Source organism: Metopolophium dirhodum, chromosome 1 (genome assembly GCF_019925205.1).
Source record: "Metopolophium dirhodum isolate CAU chromosome 1, ASM1992520v1, whole genome shotgun sequence".
Lineage (NCBI taxonomy): Eukaryota > Metazoa > Arthropoda > Insecta > Hemiptera > Aphididae > Metopolophium > Metopolophium dirhodum.
In genome coordinates this window covers 83,748,232-83,767,184 of record NC_083560.1, presented here as the reverse complement: position 1 = coordinate 83,767,184, position 18,953 = coordinate 83,748,232, and the positions used below count along the sequence as shown (strand labels likewise).

Sequence of the window (18,953 nt, the reverse complement as noted above, 5' to 3'; positions counted from 1 at the left end):
ATAATAAATTGTATTAATTCGTCAATAACCATATATTATTATAATACATTAATATTTAATACGAGATTAAAATAATATAGGTATTGTTTGATGTTTTCCTTATCGCAGTTTATTTCTATCAAAATTCCAAAACCGCTATCTGGATAAACGCGGGCCGTGATCATTAACGTTAACCCCCCCCCCCCCACCTATGAATTCTTCACTGCCTATTTATGGTTTTTATTTTTTTTTTTTTTAGATATTGACATCACTAATGCCATCTATTGAGAGGTCGCGCTATTAATTACGGCTATTACATTATTTGTATAGCTGTGGGCTATCTATGTATATTTAATCAATGCTATTAGTATCTTTGTACTAGGAATGAAGATTAAGGATATTTAATTAAGTTGAAAATCGGTACAGTACAATACAATAAAATAGTTCTTATGATTCGTACGTACCAAATATAAATAATTATAGAACGATGTGGTCAATTCACAAATGTTATTTTGAAATACGATTATCTTATAATATAGTGTATATTTATAATAGTACAAATAATAACGCATTGGTTAATTTAGATAAAAATAAATACGAGTTCTCAGTACTATATTATATAGATGATAATATTATTGGGAAAAATACAAAAATAGCCGCTGATATATTAATTTATTTTGTCAAACATATCATAAAATTTAGAATTTTAGTTGTCATAAATCCAATATTTGTTTTTTTGAACTATAAATTTGTCAAAAAAAAAATTTATGCGTTTAATATGCAAATAAAAGTTCTTAAATCTAAAATATGCACATTCATAGAAAAAATAACGAAATATGCAAAATTATGCAACAAACATTTTTGTATTTAAAATATACGTACTATGAATCAAATTTGTATCCTACCAGAAGTTCAATATGCAGTTTTTAAACAAATGTGCAAACGCCTAAAGTTCCGAGCCTTGATTATAATTAATAATAACATAATATAATATATATAATTATATAACTAAAGCCTAATTATCAATTATATTTTAACTTTTTTTACCTGACAAGTTCATTTCCTTTCCAACTTCCATCCAGCCCTTCTCCGCAACATCTTTACGGGAATATTGAGGCAAAGTGTAATTATAAAGTTCTGGCCTTTTTTCAACTTCAACCACAAACTTGATGTTAAACACGTGTTCGGCCATAGTTGTATAATTAAAAAATTATAAAAATATAAAAAAGAAAAACACTTGAAACCACTTGTAATATTCGGTAATATTCGGGAAACGCAAGCAACGCAGACGACGGCGAGCTTCCTTGCAAGTCGCGCGAGACTGATAGAATACGCGTAGGATACGCGTCGCTTGGGAGTTGTGTCATTTGTACCTTTCCGTTACTAAATATATATAAGTGATTTACAAGATACTCGAGTATCCGTCGCGTCGCCTGGGAGTTTCCTGGTGTGAAGAAGGCCTTACTTGTAACTTCCGGGCTTTATAAGCGAAAAATACATAAATAATATCATGACCAGTGGCGCTATTAGCGTGGGGGAGAACTGTGCAACATAATTGGGTATTTTGGGGTACAACTTAGACTATAAATTGATTTGAATAGTTTATAATTTTTTACGCTGGAGCTCAAAAATCCCAATTAATGCGGTCTGCAGTACTGACTAGGTATAACGCATTTACACACAAACACCTCCCAAGACACTCCAACTTTGAGGAGTTGTATCTCGTCAACAGATAAACGAAAAATTAAAATTTAAACGTGATAATTCATAAGAAAAAAAGCCTTACTAAATTATGAAATTTTTAGTATAGGTCGCCATTTGAAAATCAAAAGTTGATGATGGTTTACCTAATAAATATAAGGGTGAAAATATTAAAAAATTATATAATTCTAGAACAGTGTATAGATCTAAAATTTTGGTAAAAAAAAAAATTTGAAAAAAGAGAATACTTTTTGAGATAAAGAGTGTTTTACGCTTAATCAATCACCCTGTATATTGAGCCTTGTATTAAATTTTCAAGCTTTTTTACAGAACAAATAAAATGTTATTGACATTCATAGAACAAATAATAAACAAAATTGGAAACAACTTTTTTTCGGGGAGTAGGAAATGAAATCAATGATGATACAAAAGATTTCGTAGTTGGTGTGATAGATAAACTTTTTAATGTGAGATATGGTTTAACACCTAGTACCTAGGTAGCTGATATTTATTAAACAAAACCAATAAAGATACAATGTTCGTTTTATTATTAGATAATTTAAATTATAAAATATAATAAGTAGGTAATGTAAAGCACCTATTCAACTAATAGAATTAAAGGAGCACTAACACAAAAAATAAGTTTTTTTAAATTTGAAATAATTCATATGCCTTTTCAGACCTAGATAAAGCTGAACTATTCAAAACACATCTACATGAAACGTTTCAACCACATCATGATATATTCTTATCCCAACAGATTAATGAGGTTACTAATTTTTTAAACATTCCTCCTCCTATTAGTCCTCCAGAAAAAATCTTTACCCCTAATGAAATTAAACAAACAATACAAAAATATTCACTTAGAAAATCTCCTGGGTTTGATCTCGTTACAGCCGAAGTGGCGAGATGCCTTCCCAAAAAAGCTATAGTTCTATTAACTTATATATTTAATGCTATTCTTAGATTGTCTTATTTTCCAATCTTATGGAAATTCTCCAAAACGTTAAAACTCCTTAAAACGTTTATTACCGCATATTACCTCCAACAACATACTCCCAAATTCTCAGATTGGGTTCCGCAACTCTCACAGCACCGAGTTGTTGATGCTATTTCTACAACTCTGGAAAAAAACTACACTGCTCTTGCGTTTTCTTAGACGTATCACAAGCCTTCGATCGTGTCTGGAACGAAGGCTTACAATTTAAACTAAAAAAATTTCTCCCCTCTGCCTTATTCCTATTGATTAAATCATACTTAACTGATAGACACTTTCAAGTTCAATTTAATTCTTCAACATCAGGCATTGCACCAATTAAAGCGGGTGTACCACAAGGCGGCATACTCTCCCCCTTCCTATTTAACATTTATGTAGCTGATCAACCTTCCATGCAACAAACCATCGTAGCCGATTACGCCGACGATAAAGTTATTTTATCCATAAACAAAGATCCCTTAGCTGTCTCATTAAATTTTCAATTGCATCTTAATCACTTAACAAATTGTTTTACCTACTCCCATCATAATGCAATTTGACATTACTAGGGAAGTAATATTAGAATATAGATATCACGCCACCAATACGTCATTGTTAGAACCTGCATAAATACGGGTAGAGCACCTACAATTACTTAGAAGATAGTCAGCCCTCGTCGTAGGTCTATCAAGCTTACGACAGTGCTTATATTTTTTTTGGAATTCAAACTTGTAATAATAAAGTGTTATGTAATTGTCATATTTAAAAAGTCTAAAAAGTGTTATTAATTATTTACCTATCTTTCTCAACCACGACTCAAGACGACAACGAATGTGCTACGTCGTTTAAATAATTATTGTATTAGTGTTCAACGTGTCCTTCACGGCGATCACTACACAAATTTGGTGTCAGGTGTGGGGTATTTCGATATCGAATGAAAAAAGTTGATTTTTCTATATAAGTAATTCGAGACCCACCGACGAACCACGTTCAACGTCATCAAGAGTTTCACGCCGAATTGTACAAACAATTTGGTTTCCACATCAATCCAGCCGAAAAGGTCAGTTCAAGGGACAACGTCCATGGAACATACCAAGCCAGCAGAGTTTGTTCACGGAGTGCAGTCTAAGGAGGATTTCCAAACGAAACCAGAGCAGTTTCAAGGGTCGCATTCTTCCACCTCCGGCCAGATGGACCAAGTGTAAGTTATTAATATTAAAATATACTTAGTCAAATCTGTTGTGAGTTAAGGTTGTATACTGTAGATGTAAACAAGGAGTAAAGGGTTAAGTACAGACGACCCAGAGTTAAAAGAACCTGAATCAGATTCAGTTTTAACGGATACAATAAATTCCGAGGGTTCTGATAGTACAGAAAACAGTACAATCAATACGGGTGTGTTGATAAATTTGGATCAAACTATTACTAGGAGTCTGTTAGATACATCCGACACTATGGTTAATCAGTTAGATTTCATTACTGCCTTGAGGTTCCTACCCGAATTCTAAGGAGGGAATGAAACGGACCTAGCATCTTTTATTTCGCAATGTGAATTTGTATTTTCCAAAATACCTGATACAATGACACCTGATATTTTAGGTGCCGTACTCACCAAGTTAAAGGGAAAGCTTTTGACGTGGTTAGGTATCGGGAGATTAGTAGTTGGGAAGAATAAATTAAAATCGCATTTGGGAACAATATTTAGTACAACCCATTCGTTACAATACTTACGTGGTCAGCTAAATACTATGAAGTTAGGTCAGTACGAATCAACAAAAGATTTTGCTCAACGTATCGAAAAATCGTGTCACGAATTGACACGGGCATTAACCATAGGAAAAAGCTATAACTGATTGGGATAAAGGAGTACTAATTATACCCGAACCCATAGAGAACAAAGTCGAATCTATTATAATACCTGCGCGCAGTAATTGCGTGTTACAGGTCAAAGCCGATGAGATAATACGGTCTAATTTAGTAGCAATTAAAAAATATGCTATAAACGACGATGTTATAATAGCAAATAGTTCAAGCCCGGTGCGCGACAACACCATAATAAGTAATATAATTAACATATCCAAACAATCATTTATTATTGACGAATTAACCACGAGTAATTTGAAATGGGAGCCATATACGGATAAGATTTTTTTTATTAATGAGGATCACGTGCCGGTAGATAGGAGTCACCCGGGTCGAATAACATTATTAAACGATTCAATTAAAACTGATCATTTGAATAAGGAAGAAAAACAAAACATTATAAGCATTTGTAATGAGTATTCTGATATTTTCCATCTAGAGGGGGACCTATTGACTGCAACGGACGTTTAACCCATAAAATTAATACACCACGGTTAACGAAACATGAGATTACGACCCAAATGAAATTCACGAACGAAAACAAATTTATTGTAGTTAATAAAAATAATCGAATAACCGTATTGTATAAATTAAAAGAAACACATTTAACCGAATTAACGGGGGAACAGTTTTTTCTGGCTATAGACGAACTAAAAACATTTAACGAAACAAATGGAATAAATCAATTTTCCATTACTCGTTTTGAGGGGTTAACGACACTTACCAACTTTGAGCGTATTAGAACCATGTTCAGGTAGGTGTTCAAGGGAACCGAGGTATGTATAAAAATCTATACCGAGCAAAGCTGGACCGCAGAAGAGCGGGAGCGTATCATATATGAATATCATAGCACTCCGATTGGGAGGCACTCTGGTGTATCACGGACTGTGAAACGGTTACAGATAAACTACAATTGGAAAAAGTTAAAAAAAGACGTTAAAAAATATATTAGGAATTGTGACATATGTCAGAAGAATAAGTCGCATATCAGAACGAAACAACCTATGATTATCACCTCGACGGTAACAAAACCGTTCGAACGTATATGTGTAGACATAGTGGGTCCATTACCACCAACGACAGGGAGAAACACGTACATCTTAACACTACAAGATGAATTATCACGGTACTCGCTAGCAATGGCGTTAGTCACCACTGATGCATCTACGGTAGCGCAAGCATTCGTAGAACATTTTGTGTGCATTTTCGGAATTCCGACTTCGATACTCACCGACTGTGGTACTAATTTTCAAAAATATGTGCAAGCTATTAGATATAGAAAAATCTAAAACGACGCCGTGGCACCACCAGACGAATGGTTTTCTCGAACGGAGTCACGCCACTTTTAAATCATATTTACGTGGTTTTGTGGATAAGGACAACGACTGGGATAGGTTGCTAACATACGCGATGTTTTGCTATAACACAACAGTTCATACACCAACCTCGTATACACCGAATATTCCGTCGTCATTTCATAGGGAACCCGAAGCACAATACAATTATGATAATTACGTACTCGATTTAAAACGAATTATGCAGGAAGCGCATAAACTGGCAGGCGCCAATTTAGTTAAAAAGAAAGAAAATAATAAGCATTACTACGATAAAAATTCACATGCGATTAATATACAAGTAGGGGACAAAGTCATGCCTACGGCTGCATCCGAATTGCATGCCAAAAAAAAAAAATGTCCAAATTGCATGCCGTCTCTTGTAGGGGTTTGTCCGAATTGCGTGCCATCTCTTGGAGGGGTCTGTCCGAATTGCATGCCATCTCTTAGAGGGCTTTGTCCGGATTGCATGCCGTACACCACACGTTTATTTACTATGCACTTAAACAACTTAAACTTTTTTTTGGACAAAAAATGCATGTATAGAAACGTTTTTTTATGTATGGTTGTTACAACTGTTTAGTGATTAGTTTCTGGATTGAAATATTTTTATATCCGTATAAATATTTTCCCAAACAGTATATCTATATTGGAGTAATGTGGAGTAATATCTAATATTTTTCAATTAGTTGATGTCTTAAAGCAAGTACAATGTGATATATATGTAAAATTGCGTAGTTCAAATTTAAGTAATAGACGCCGGGAAATATTAGAAAAAGAAAAAAGTATAAGTTTAGTGATGACGGAATTTCAAAATAATGAAATTAATAGACTTTTATATGTAGAAAAGTTGGCATACATGTCATTGCCGACAACAAAATAAACAAAACTAAATTTTTGTAAAGAGTTTTATTTTATGATTCTTATTCACAGTGTCACCTTCTACAATATTTATATGTTTTATTGTAATGTAACAAAATCACGATCCTCCAGTTGAAAAGTAAGTTATTTATTCGGATATACCCCTCTAAGAGATGGCATGCAATTCGGACAGACCCCTCCAAGAGACGGCATGCAATTCGGACAGACCCCTCCAAGAGATGGCATGCAATTCGGACGACCCGATTCATATTTATTTTTTTGGCATGCAATTCGGATGCACCGATGCCTACCGGCCTCACCCCTAAACACGCCACTGTCATCTACTGGTCACTTTCACTATCATCCTAGTCAAATCCCTAGGCTACTATGAAATTAATATGAATTTTAAATTGATAGGTAATTTGTAGTTAACCAGTAAGTTACTACAAACTAAAATAAAAGTATTTTAGGGTTATTAGAAGTGTTAGAACTATTAAGTAGTACCTAACTTGTAACTAATACAGAAAAATAAGTAAACAAATTAATTTTTTTGTTAATTAATTGTTAAACTGAAACAGCTTTTAATTTTAAACGTCTTATTAACTATAAGTTAATAGCATTAATTATCTTAACATATTATAAAACAAAGTCCCATTTTCTTTCTGTATGCTTAGATCTTTAAAACTATGCAACGGATTTTGATGCGGTTTTTTTTTAATTTATAGAGTGATTCAAGAGGAAGGTGTATATGTATATTATAACATGCATAATATAGCAGAGAAACACTGCCCCTTTGATGTATGTACGAGCATATCTCGAACAGAACTCTACTTATTTTAATACGTTTTTCACTAATAAATCGGTCAAGTCACGGGGAAGGGTTTAAGGTATAATAATTTTCCTTAGTGAAATTCATTGGGTGGCCGAAAATAATAACAATCTATGTCTGTAGATATTTAAAAAAGTAATACAAAATAATATCGCTAAACTAATGACAATACCACGCATCTACATTTTACTAATTTTTCAAGAGAGTGAAAAAACTGAATAAATTTTAACAAACATTGTACACCTCACTATTTTTTCAAATATTAATTTAAGTTATGGTTATTTAACATTAATTTTAATAAAATTCTTTAAATTTGGTTACTGCTGAAAATGTAGTGTAGTTACGTGGTATTTACCAAAGTTTTTGTTAGATACATGTTATTGAGCAGTGTTTTAACATGGTTGAAATTTATTAAAGGCTTATAGTTGTATTATTTATTAATATTTATGCATATTTTAACAATATGGATAAATAAAAAACATTCATACAAATCAACAAATTGTGTAACTTCTTGCTTAATTTTATTTAAAATAGATTTATTTTTATTGCACACTGGTAAACTTAACTTGGTACAACCAAATTACTTGGTATCTTAAACTTAAACTTTTTTTATAATTAAACATTTTTAATTATCTGAAAACATTAGACAGTCTTGAATATTATAATACTGTTTCAAAAAAACATAATATAGTAAAATAAACTTATTATAATGACTAAATTATCACAATTTTAGATTAGGTAAAATTATTAAAATCAAATAGTAGTCTTGTTCTTTTTTAAAAACTTAGTAACTAAATAATAAAACAGTAAACAAATGGTATTTAAATATTTCATTTTAATAATAAACAGTCTTTGTTTTTTCTTTTGTTATTAAAATATAATTATACAAAATATCATACATTAAAATTCAAATTTTCTGTTTTCTTTCTTTGAAAACTGATTCATAAGGCAGTTGATCATAAAAAGGGTGAACATCCACTGGCAAAACTTTTTTTAACTTTTGTAAATCGTCCCATTTACTTTTAGTCAGTTTTAGTGGTCCTGTGTACAATGGCTGTAGTACTTCTTTGGTAAAGACAGTCTTGTTTCTAGTTGTTCGTTGGGGTAACTCAGCCCAAGGGTCATCAAATGTTAATTTATAATACATGGTTTTCCATTTAGTATTGTCTGGGTACACATTTCGTTTTCTTTTAGTTTTACACAAATTTGAATTAATTTCAACACAATTATCTAAATTACTATTTTCTTGAACACCAGAAAAATCATTTTGAATAAGTTCATTGATATTAATTTCTAAATCATTAAGACTAATAATATCACTTTCTAATAATAATGTATTATCAGAACTCTGGATTTCAATAGTGTCATTAAATGGTTCTACATTAAATGTAAATTTTACAGGGACATTTTCAATACACTTATTGCCATCATACTCTATACACTTATTTTCATCATTATTTTTTATAGTAGTTACTTCCAGAGGTATGAAATCTTCAAATACTACTTCAGCAGAATTTATTAAATCTTCATAACTTACTGGTAATAGGATGACTCATCGTTTTTCAAACATTCTTTGTTGCCAATTGCAAGATTAACCATTTTTTTAATTCTAGATTTAGATGTCATGTCTTATAGTTGAAATTGCAATCACACGTATCTGCAAATGTGGGAATCGGACATTTCGGCATGGCCATTTCGGCACGGCTCTTTCGGCGCGAGGAAATTTCGGCGCGGCTAACCTAACTATACCTAGTCTTGATTGTTTTCGTAATATTTTTTTTTAAAAATAAAATTATGAAAAATAACCGTAATCGTCAATAGTACAATCCAGTCAAATATAGCTGTTATTGTGTAACGTAAAAACCGATTAAATAGGTAAGATAAAGGTAGGTACCAGCAGTTAAGATAAAGCGATGAATCGACCGTCTGACCGTAGACGTGTAGAGTATTAACTGTAGTTTGTAAGTTAGTCATAGTCGAATAGTCGATCAGTAATATTCAGTTATAAAAATTTCTTATTAAGATGTCAAATAATTTACTATCAAATCGTGGACGTGAAATTTTACCGAAAGACAGTTTCATGTATGTCTTCGATAAATTTAATTTTAATAATACAATGCGATTTTGGAGGTGTCGCAATAAAGATTCTTGTAATTGTCGAATTCATACAGGAATCAACGATTATATTATTCGAAAAAAAATTAACGACCATACGCATGATTCTGAGGCAGCTAAAATTGAAGTAGAGGCTGCAATTACAAAAATTAAGACACGTGCACTTCAAACAATGGAGCCTACATCAGTTGTAATAAACGAATGTGTTGGACCTTTAGCCAAAGCAGCTAAAGTAAGTACAAATTTCAGACAATATTTTTATTTTTACAAGGCCCGATATTTAAATTTAAGAACAATAATGTAGTTTAGCGATGTTTTTCAAAAATTAATGAATTTTGAATAATGAATAATCCGACACACGCACAATTAATTAAAAAGATATTTTTGTTATTTGTTTTAAGGCCACTTTGCCAAATAATTCATCATTGAAAAAAACGGTTCGCCGAAAACGTCAGGAAATCCAAATGGCTCCAAATAATCCAGCTGACCTAACTACACTTAACATCCCACCCGCTTATACTATGTATTCACCATCAAACGGTAATGAGGAAATATTTTTACAAAGTGATAGTGGTCCGGGACCTAATAGAATATTAATTTTTGCTCGATCTAAGAGCCTAGATATTTTGGAGAATTCAAAAATTTGGTACATGGATGGGACATTTAGAGCGCTTTCAGACGAGACACTTTGTGGCCGGCTACTTGTGTCTGAAAAGAATTGCGCGACTAAGATAACATTGCTATAAATACACTCGTACACACGAGACACAGACACGGAGTGTGTGTCGCGCCACCGAAGTTGCGTGTCCCGTCCTCTCTAGCCGCCGGACACTGTGTCTGTGTCCGAGCCACTGATAACAAATTAAATTAAATTAGTACGTTCAGACGAGACACGCGGACTCCAGATTATTTAGATTTTTAAATTACGTAAAATTATTTTTTAATTAGTGAACACGTTATAATATAACAGTATTATATAACAGTATTTTTCGAAAAACTTATATAGTTTTATGTAAAATATGACACTGTGTACAATGAGTCTCGATACAGACAAATTTATAATCGAAATTGAGAAGCGTGTAGAATTGTGGGATACAGCAAGTCCTAATTATGCAAATAAAATAATTAAACAAAACTCATGGCTGGAAATATGTCGATTATTCCATGAAGGATATGACTCAATGGCAACAAATCAACAAAAATAAATTTGTAAGTATTCATATAACACATTTACATTATATTTTAAGAAAGTATTAATTTATTCAAAACAAATAGGCTATACATACATAATATTATACTTTAATAGTTTAATTTATTTTTTACTTAACTATTTTACTCAGATCACTTAAAATTAAATTATATTTTTACTTATTTATGCTATCTAATTGCCAAGGAACACTTCCTTCATCCATAAAGTAATCAGCAAATTTATCACGAATTGTAGTAGGTGTTTTTCCTGAATAGTTGTCTGTTCTTTCATCTTCATCTTGAAACCCTTCATATGATAATGTGTCTTCAAACCTTAATGAATTACTATCTCGAACACGAACAAAATTGTGTAATAGTACACACGCTTTTATAATATTTTCAGCGAATGGTTCGGATACATTTAATGGCCTATGAAATATTCTCCATTTATTAGACATAATACCAAAAGCACACTCAATAAATCGACGAGCTCTTGAAAGCCTATAGTTAAACACTCTTTTCTTTAGTGGTAAATTTTTTCCGGCATATGGACGCATTACATTATGACTTAAACCAAACGCTTCATCTCCCACAATTACGTAAGGCAGTTTATAGTCACTCGCTCCTGGAAGTACTGAATCTTCGGGAATGGACAGTTCTTTTTTAATCATTTTTTTGTAAAAATTTGAGTTTTTAAAAATTGACGAATCGCTATTTTTTCCGTAGTCTCCGATATCTACGGCGATAAAACAATAATTTGCGTCACAAACAGCTAAGAGAACAATCGAAAAAAAATGTTTATAGTTGTAGTATAATGAGCCGCTATGTGCTGGTTTGACTACCCTGATGTGTTTTCCATCAATCGCGCCAATACAGTTAGGAAAATTTGTAATGCTACAATAGAGTTCTGCAATTTCCACCCATTTTTCTTCCGTTGGCTCTGGCATATATGCATTTTTTAAATTATCCCAAATTGCAACACAAGTCTCTTGTATGATATTACTCAATGTAGATACTCCAATTCTGTAATCGTAATGAAGTTCTGTTAATGTACATCCTGACGCGAGATATCTGGAAATAAAGAATATTCGACAAATAACAAAAAATGTCTTAAGACACTTCTACTAAATTTATTATTATTTTATTTATATAATTCAATAAAAATAATTAACTTACAAATAAAATATAAATTATGAAATGTTTTACACTGTAGTGCAAGAGTTACAAAGAAAATGGAAGAGTTTGAGGAATTCATTTTCTAGAGAACAGGCTAAAAGAAAGAATTTGAAATCTGGGTCAGGAGGAAGTACATGGAAAACATATGTTTATTATAATCAATTATCGTTTCTTTCTTCTTGTGCAGCAAATAAACTGACAACTTCAAATTTAAGTTCATCACATGATTCTCCAGATGAAAATGAAAATGACATTGAAGAAGTTAATAGCGACTTGAATGAAACTACTGGAGAAGTTTTAGAAAATGTTTTACGTCACAAGCCCGTCAAAAAGCAAAAAACTGTTGAAAATGAATATGAAAATGAATTTTTCAACTCTGTAACGAAAAGTTTACAAGAAAGGGAACGCAGAGAAAAAGTATACATGGAAGATCCAGATCGCTTGTTTATGTTGTCACTTGTTGATGACCTTAAGCAAGTACCTGCCCATTTAAAAATGTCAGTAAAATCGAATATTATGCAAGCTATATCTAATGGATTGCAGATGCAAAAACCTCCAGCTATGACGGCGAATTTTGATCCATATTGTCAACTTAATAAGCAGTACAGTATCCCCATGTCACCCTTAATTCATCATACACAATATAATAATCAATATCACCGACCACAATCCAGCTTTCAACAACCATTAGTGATAACAGGGGAACAACAACATAGCCCTTGTTCATCTAATCTTTCTAATCACTCATCAACATCGAGGTCAACTTCTCTATCAGAATCGTCACAAAGCTACGTCTCTCCTATTGAAACATATCCTAATCAGTCATCAAATGAACCAAATTTAGTAACATATATAAATGATTACAATATTAATGATTGATACTTTCATAACATAAATAGTGTAAAAGTAGTTAAATATTAAAATTGTTTATCTATTATTATTTTATTTTAATATTATTTTTACAAAGGTGTTTATTTTTTATTTTATTTTATTTCAACTGTTCTTATATTTTATACTAGTATGTTTTAGTTTCTTTTTATATAAATTTAGATGTTATATTTATCATTTTAACTCTAATAAATTTCAGTGTTACTTATTAAAGTACGTTTTATATCTTAATTATCTATATAGATAAAAAATAAACTTACCTTAATGTTACAGCTAATCGTTCTTCCGTAGTTATCGACTTGCGCATATTTGTATCCTCTTTTCGGATATCATATTTTATAGCATCGTGCAATTCAAAAAACGAATTCCTCGACATACGAAAATAATTAAAAAACTTTGAAGGGTATTGTAAGAGATCAGGAAATAAATTTTGAAAATGTCCTTTTTCATTTCTTTGGCTGACAATTGGATGTACCCACAATAGTCTTTGTTTTTTAATTTTTTTGTTTCGTTTTTTAATTATTAGGGCATAAAGCATGATTGCTGTATCTACGTCCATTTTAAAAAATTAACTAATTAAAAAATGTATACGTATTTTAGTATTTAAGTATTTTAAATAAACTAAAGAGCCAAAGAACCAAGAGCTCGCACCACGAATAGGCGTCTGGAAAACATTTTTACATTTTTACATTTTTACATTTTTACATTTCAACATAGTGAATCGGACACGAGTGTATGGTAAGTGTCTCGTGTGAAGCAATGTCTAATTTTTGTGTACGGTGGCAAGATTCTTGTAGCCGGCCACAAAGTGTCTCGTCTGAAAGCGCTCTTAAAGTTGCACCTACATTATTCAGTCAAGTTTATGTAATATTAGCTGAATATTTACACAGTATCGTGCCTATGGTTTACATTTTACTCCCTGATAAACAATCAATGACATATGATCATATGTTTTTAATGTTAAAAAAATTAAGACCTAATTTAAAACCTAAATCAATTTCATGCGATTTCGAACAAGCGGCCATAAAATCAATAAAAAAAAGCATTTTCTGATGTTAAAATATATGGGTGCTTATTTCATTTGTCGAAAAATTTTAAAAAACAAGTTGGTGTATTAAATCTCACAACTCGATACAATAATGACGCTGATTTTTCTATATCAGTTAAAATGATAATTTCATTAGCTTTTGTAAGATTAGAAGACCTTGATTTTGCAGTTGATTCACTGGCTCAACATCTCGATGAAGAATTAAATGACTTATTAGAATGGTTCGAAGATAATTATATTGGTCGAACTAACCGTAATGGTCGGGGAAGAAGAAATGCGCGTTTCCCTCCAGAAATTTGGAATCTATATGATAGAGTCTTAAATTCTGAAAATAGGACAAATAATCATGCTGAGGCAGCAAATAGGAGATTAAATATTGAAATGGGAGTGTGTGGCCCAACAATTTGGACATTTATAAATTGCTTGAGAAGGGTTCAAACAGGCCACGATGTTGTTATAGCGCAACTAACTGCTGGAGGGAGTCCCCCTAAAAAATTAAAAAAATACACTGACCTGAATCACCGATTATATAAAATAGTAAGCGAATATAATATAAGAAATTGCATTGAGTATTTAAAAGGAATCGCTCATAATATTTCTTTAAAATAAATTTCAATTGTATATTATTAACATTTTATTTATATTAATTCATTTTTTTTTAAATTCATTTATCTAACATTATATTATCAACATTATATTTATTTGTATTTTTTAAAATTGTAATATTGGAATAATGATATAGGTAATATTATTTATTTTGTATTTTTTAAATTGTATCTAACATTATATTATCAACATTATATTTATTTGTATTTTTTAAAATTGTAATATTGGAATAATGATATAGGTAATATTATTTATTTTGTATTTTTTAAATTGTAATATTGGAATAATATATTTATTTGTATTTTTCAAAATTGTAATATTGGAATAATGGTATAGGTAATATTATTTATTTTGTATTTTTTAAATTGTATATTAATACCTGCGGCGCCGAAATTTCCTCGCGCTGAAATGCCCAGCGCCGATTTGTGTTCGCGCCGAATTAGCCGTGCCGAAATGTCCTAGATCCTGAAAATGTAATTAATTTTTTTATTTTGCAATACCACATATCTGAAACAGTATTAATGAAGTGGTAATATTTAATGGATATGAGAGTTTTAACAAAATAACTTTATTGTTATTTTAATAGGAACAACTATGTATTGTGTTTATACATTCTAATGCAATAAATACCTGGTGTAATGGAAGGACTCGATGTACAAAGCCGTCCTTCAAGAATTCGCACGGTAAACTGTGTAGATATGTGTTATCATAGATATTATTTGGATACGTGTTATTACTTAAATCCTATTTGGAGGGAAAATATTTTATTTTAAGGTTATTGTAGAAAAACAAATTTTGTGCGCAAGGAGATTACGAATATTATGATATCAAAAACTCATTTTGTGTAAAATGTCAGATACGCGGTATTGTCATTAGTGTAGCGATATACAACATAATATATAAAAAAAAAGTTTCTTCTAGGGTAAGCTAGAAGAATTACCTTCGAGAAATACGTTCCAGGCATAATTTATCAAATAACTTACTAGACTTAAAGTATTCTAGAGTAAATGCTAATGTACGTTTCAAACTAATAAATTATAATAACTTGTCATAACAGTGTGATGGTTGGAGTAATATAATATATTGTAATATACTTACAATTTAAAATAATGTTATGATTTTTTTATTATGATATTTTTAGTTTCAGAAATGAGGCCATTATGAGTTTTATAATTTGCACTCTGTCAGTGAATTATAAATTAGTTGCCACAGCAGAAGAAAAACATATAGATGAGTATCATAGATCGAATCAAGAATGACAGAAATTGAATTTAAAAGATAATTGTTGTCGTTACTGATAATGCATGCCATGTTAAAAGCTCTAAAATATTAACAACTAAGTATCTACATATTACATCATATGATTGTGCAGTCTATATATTGAATTTATTAATTGGCGATATTCTTAAAGTACATGACAAGTACATTGTTTAACAGATTATTAGATCTCATTATGAGCAAAGTTCATAAAACTTTAAAAACAAAATAAATGTAAATTACTTTTAAAATTTCCTGGAAAAACTTGTTGGGGTAGTATTTTATATTGTTGCAGAAGTTTAATGGACAACAAATTTATCTTAAAAGTATTAGCAGTTACAGAAGGCATAGAATCATCTTACTGCAAGTGTATCGGAGTCTATTTTAAATTAAGAAACATTCTAGTTTAAAGGCTAATTACTAAATAAGGAGTATGCATTAACATGGTATTTAGTTGTGGTAACTGGTGTTGAATAGTATTTTTGGATATAAGTTAATAAATAAAAATTAATTTATAATTTATAATCTGTGGACTGTGGTTTAGGCATTGTGAGTAAAGAAGATATTGCCATACATCCTGATGATCCAACAAATCAAGTTCCTAAAAGTAAACCTAAATTCAAACAAAGCGTGTTAAAAGGACCATATCAACCAGTAAATATCAATTTTCCAAGAAGTACTTTTGGTAATAGGTCGTGAAGCTTTCAAAAATCATGGTATCAGCTATATCCTTGGTTGGAATATAGCCCTAAGACAGGTGCTGCTTATTGTTTCTCTTATCGGATGTTTAGTGGTTCTGTTGGGTTAAATGCTGCACAATTTGAAGAAGTTTTTTCAAAATCTTGTTTTAAAAATTGAAAGCAATCTACAGCAAACTTTAATTGACACCAAGGATCAAAATGTCACCCTGCATCTTTAAAAACTGCTACAAATCCAAATTTAAAATCAATATTGATACAGTTTTAGATGAGCAAAGAGGAGATATACTTAACCAAAAAGAGAAAGCTATTACAAAATAGAGAAATTATGAAAAAAATAATATTGTACTATGTTTGGGAATTGGTGATAAACCATTTCGTGGGTACACTGAAAAAACTAATGATGTACATAAAGGACTATTTTTGGATGTTGTCAGACTATTGCGCAAGTATGACCCACTTTTTGAAAAGCATTTTGTATCAGTACCTCAAAATGCTCTTTATACAAGCAATCGAATTCAAAATGACCTTATTGAATCGATTAATAAAGTTATTAAAATACAATTTAAAAATACAATAGCAAATAAAAAAGTATCGTTGATAGCTGATGAAACGAGTGACTTGGGCCACCATGTGCAATTATCGATTGTTATACGATATTATGATTCACAAAAAAGATCTCTATTCAAACAGTTCATTTATATGAAACGAATGACTCGTGTAAATGTTCAAAGTATATTTGATGTATTAAGTGATACTATTTGTGAGTATAAGATAAAGTGGGAAAATTTGGTTTTAGTTTGCTTTGATGGACCCTGTCCGGAAGTGCTGCAGGTGTTCATGCTAAGTTTAAGGAAAAAATCCAAGACTATATTTTGTACATTGCCATGGGCATTGCCTAAATTTAATTCTGGTTGACTCCATTGGAAAGGATAATAGGGTTACATTTGACTTTTTTGGATACATACAGTTACACTTTTGTTGAGGGTAGTTGTGTGTGTCATGCAGTTTTTGAAAAAATAGGTATCTCTACAAATGTAAAGCTTAAGACTTTGAAATCTATTTCAATTACCAGATGGGCATGTCGTTCTGAAGCGGTTAGTGTCATAAAATCTAACTACACCTCTATTTTGCGATTGATGAGATTACTGACTCAACTAATCAAGGAGATGTACGATCCAAGGGTTTAGGTATTTTATCTCATATGAAAAGTTTTGATTTTATATTTGCCTTGGAACTACAAGATCCCATCCTTTGTTTAATCTTAAAACTAGTACATGTTTACAATCATCTACTATAAATTTATTGACTGCAATGCAACTCGTTGAAGCATTAAAAATTTCACTAAATTCAATGAGAATCAATATTTCAAATTTTGATATTATTTACAAAAATTCTGTGATTTGGCGATGATCAACATATTGATATACTTGTCACTAGACAAAGAAGAATTTCCATAAAGATGGTTTACTGAAGTCACACACAACGTTACTTTACTAAAGAACATGAAATGAGAAAAGTCTAATACATACATTGGACAGTATGATTTCTGCTTTAAACATCAGGTTTAATCAAGAAACAATTTACTACATTTATATGATGGCGTTAAAACGTTTTAAAAGCTAAAACGCTCGCGCTATGTAGTTTAAGAACTTAAAAACGTTTTATTTGCATAAACCGATTTATCAAATGTACATATAAACGTTTAAGCAAATAAAACAGTTTTAAATTCTTAAACTACATAGCGCGAGCGTTTTAGCTTTTAAAACGGTTTAGTTTTAAAACGTTTGAACGCCATCATATAAACGTAGTAAATTGATATAACAAAAAGTGTAGGTATGTTATTAAACCTTTAAATTTGTAGTGATGAACATGATAACAGACACATTTGATCTAGACAGTACAGTACTAAAAACCGAAATTAACCTACTAAAATATACTGCTAATATATCAAATGATGAGAAATAAATATTGATAAATGAATTAAATGGCTGACTGAACCTTATAGTGGAAGAGAAATTATATATTTTATTTTTTTTTTAAAGCTTTGCAAATATTTATGGCTATTCCAGTTACAAGTTGTACTTGCTAAAGAACATTTTCAAAACTTAACATAGTTAAAACAAAACTAAGCAGTACAATGAAGCAAGAACGTTTGGACTCTTGACAATATTCATTGAGGAATAATTGGCCTATAATATAAATGTCGATGAGGTATTTGAGACATTCAAAACATTCATAACTCCAATCGGAAGAAGATTGGTGTTATGAACTGCTTTATTTATATTATGCAAATGTCATATTAAAATATTATCATTGTTGCCGCCGCAACATAATTATACATCTACCTATCTACCTATTATTTAAATTAATTAATATCGGGTTATAATTAATAGCGAGGATAGCTGGTCTCACACACACACACGCACCATCA

General features: G+C 31.0%; 1 protein-coding gene and 1 pseudogene across 1 annotated transcript; both read left to right on the top strand.

Moving 5' to 3' along the window:
• The first annotated feature begins 9,830 nt into the window (after nt 1-9,830).
• LOC132942620 (uncharacterized) lies at nt 9,831-14,567 on the top strand (annotated as a pseudogene).
• LOC132935518 (uncharacterized) lies at nt 11,088-12,953 on the top strand. Its single transcript, XM_061002099.1, has one exon. The coding sequence runs from the start codon at nt 12,044-12,046 to the stop codon at nt 12,899-12,901; it is 858 nt and encodes a 285-aa protein (XP_060858082.1). The 5' UTR covers nt 11,088-12,043; the 3' UTR covers nt 12,902-12,953.
• Nucleotides 14,568-18,953: the final 4,386 nt, after the last annotated feature.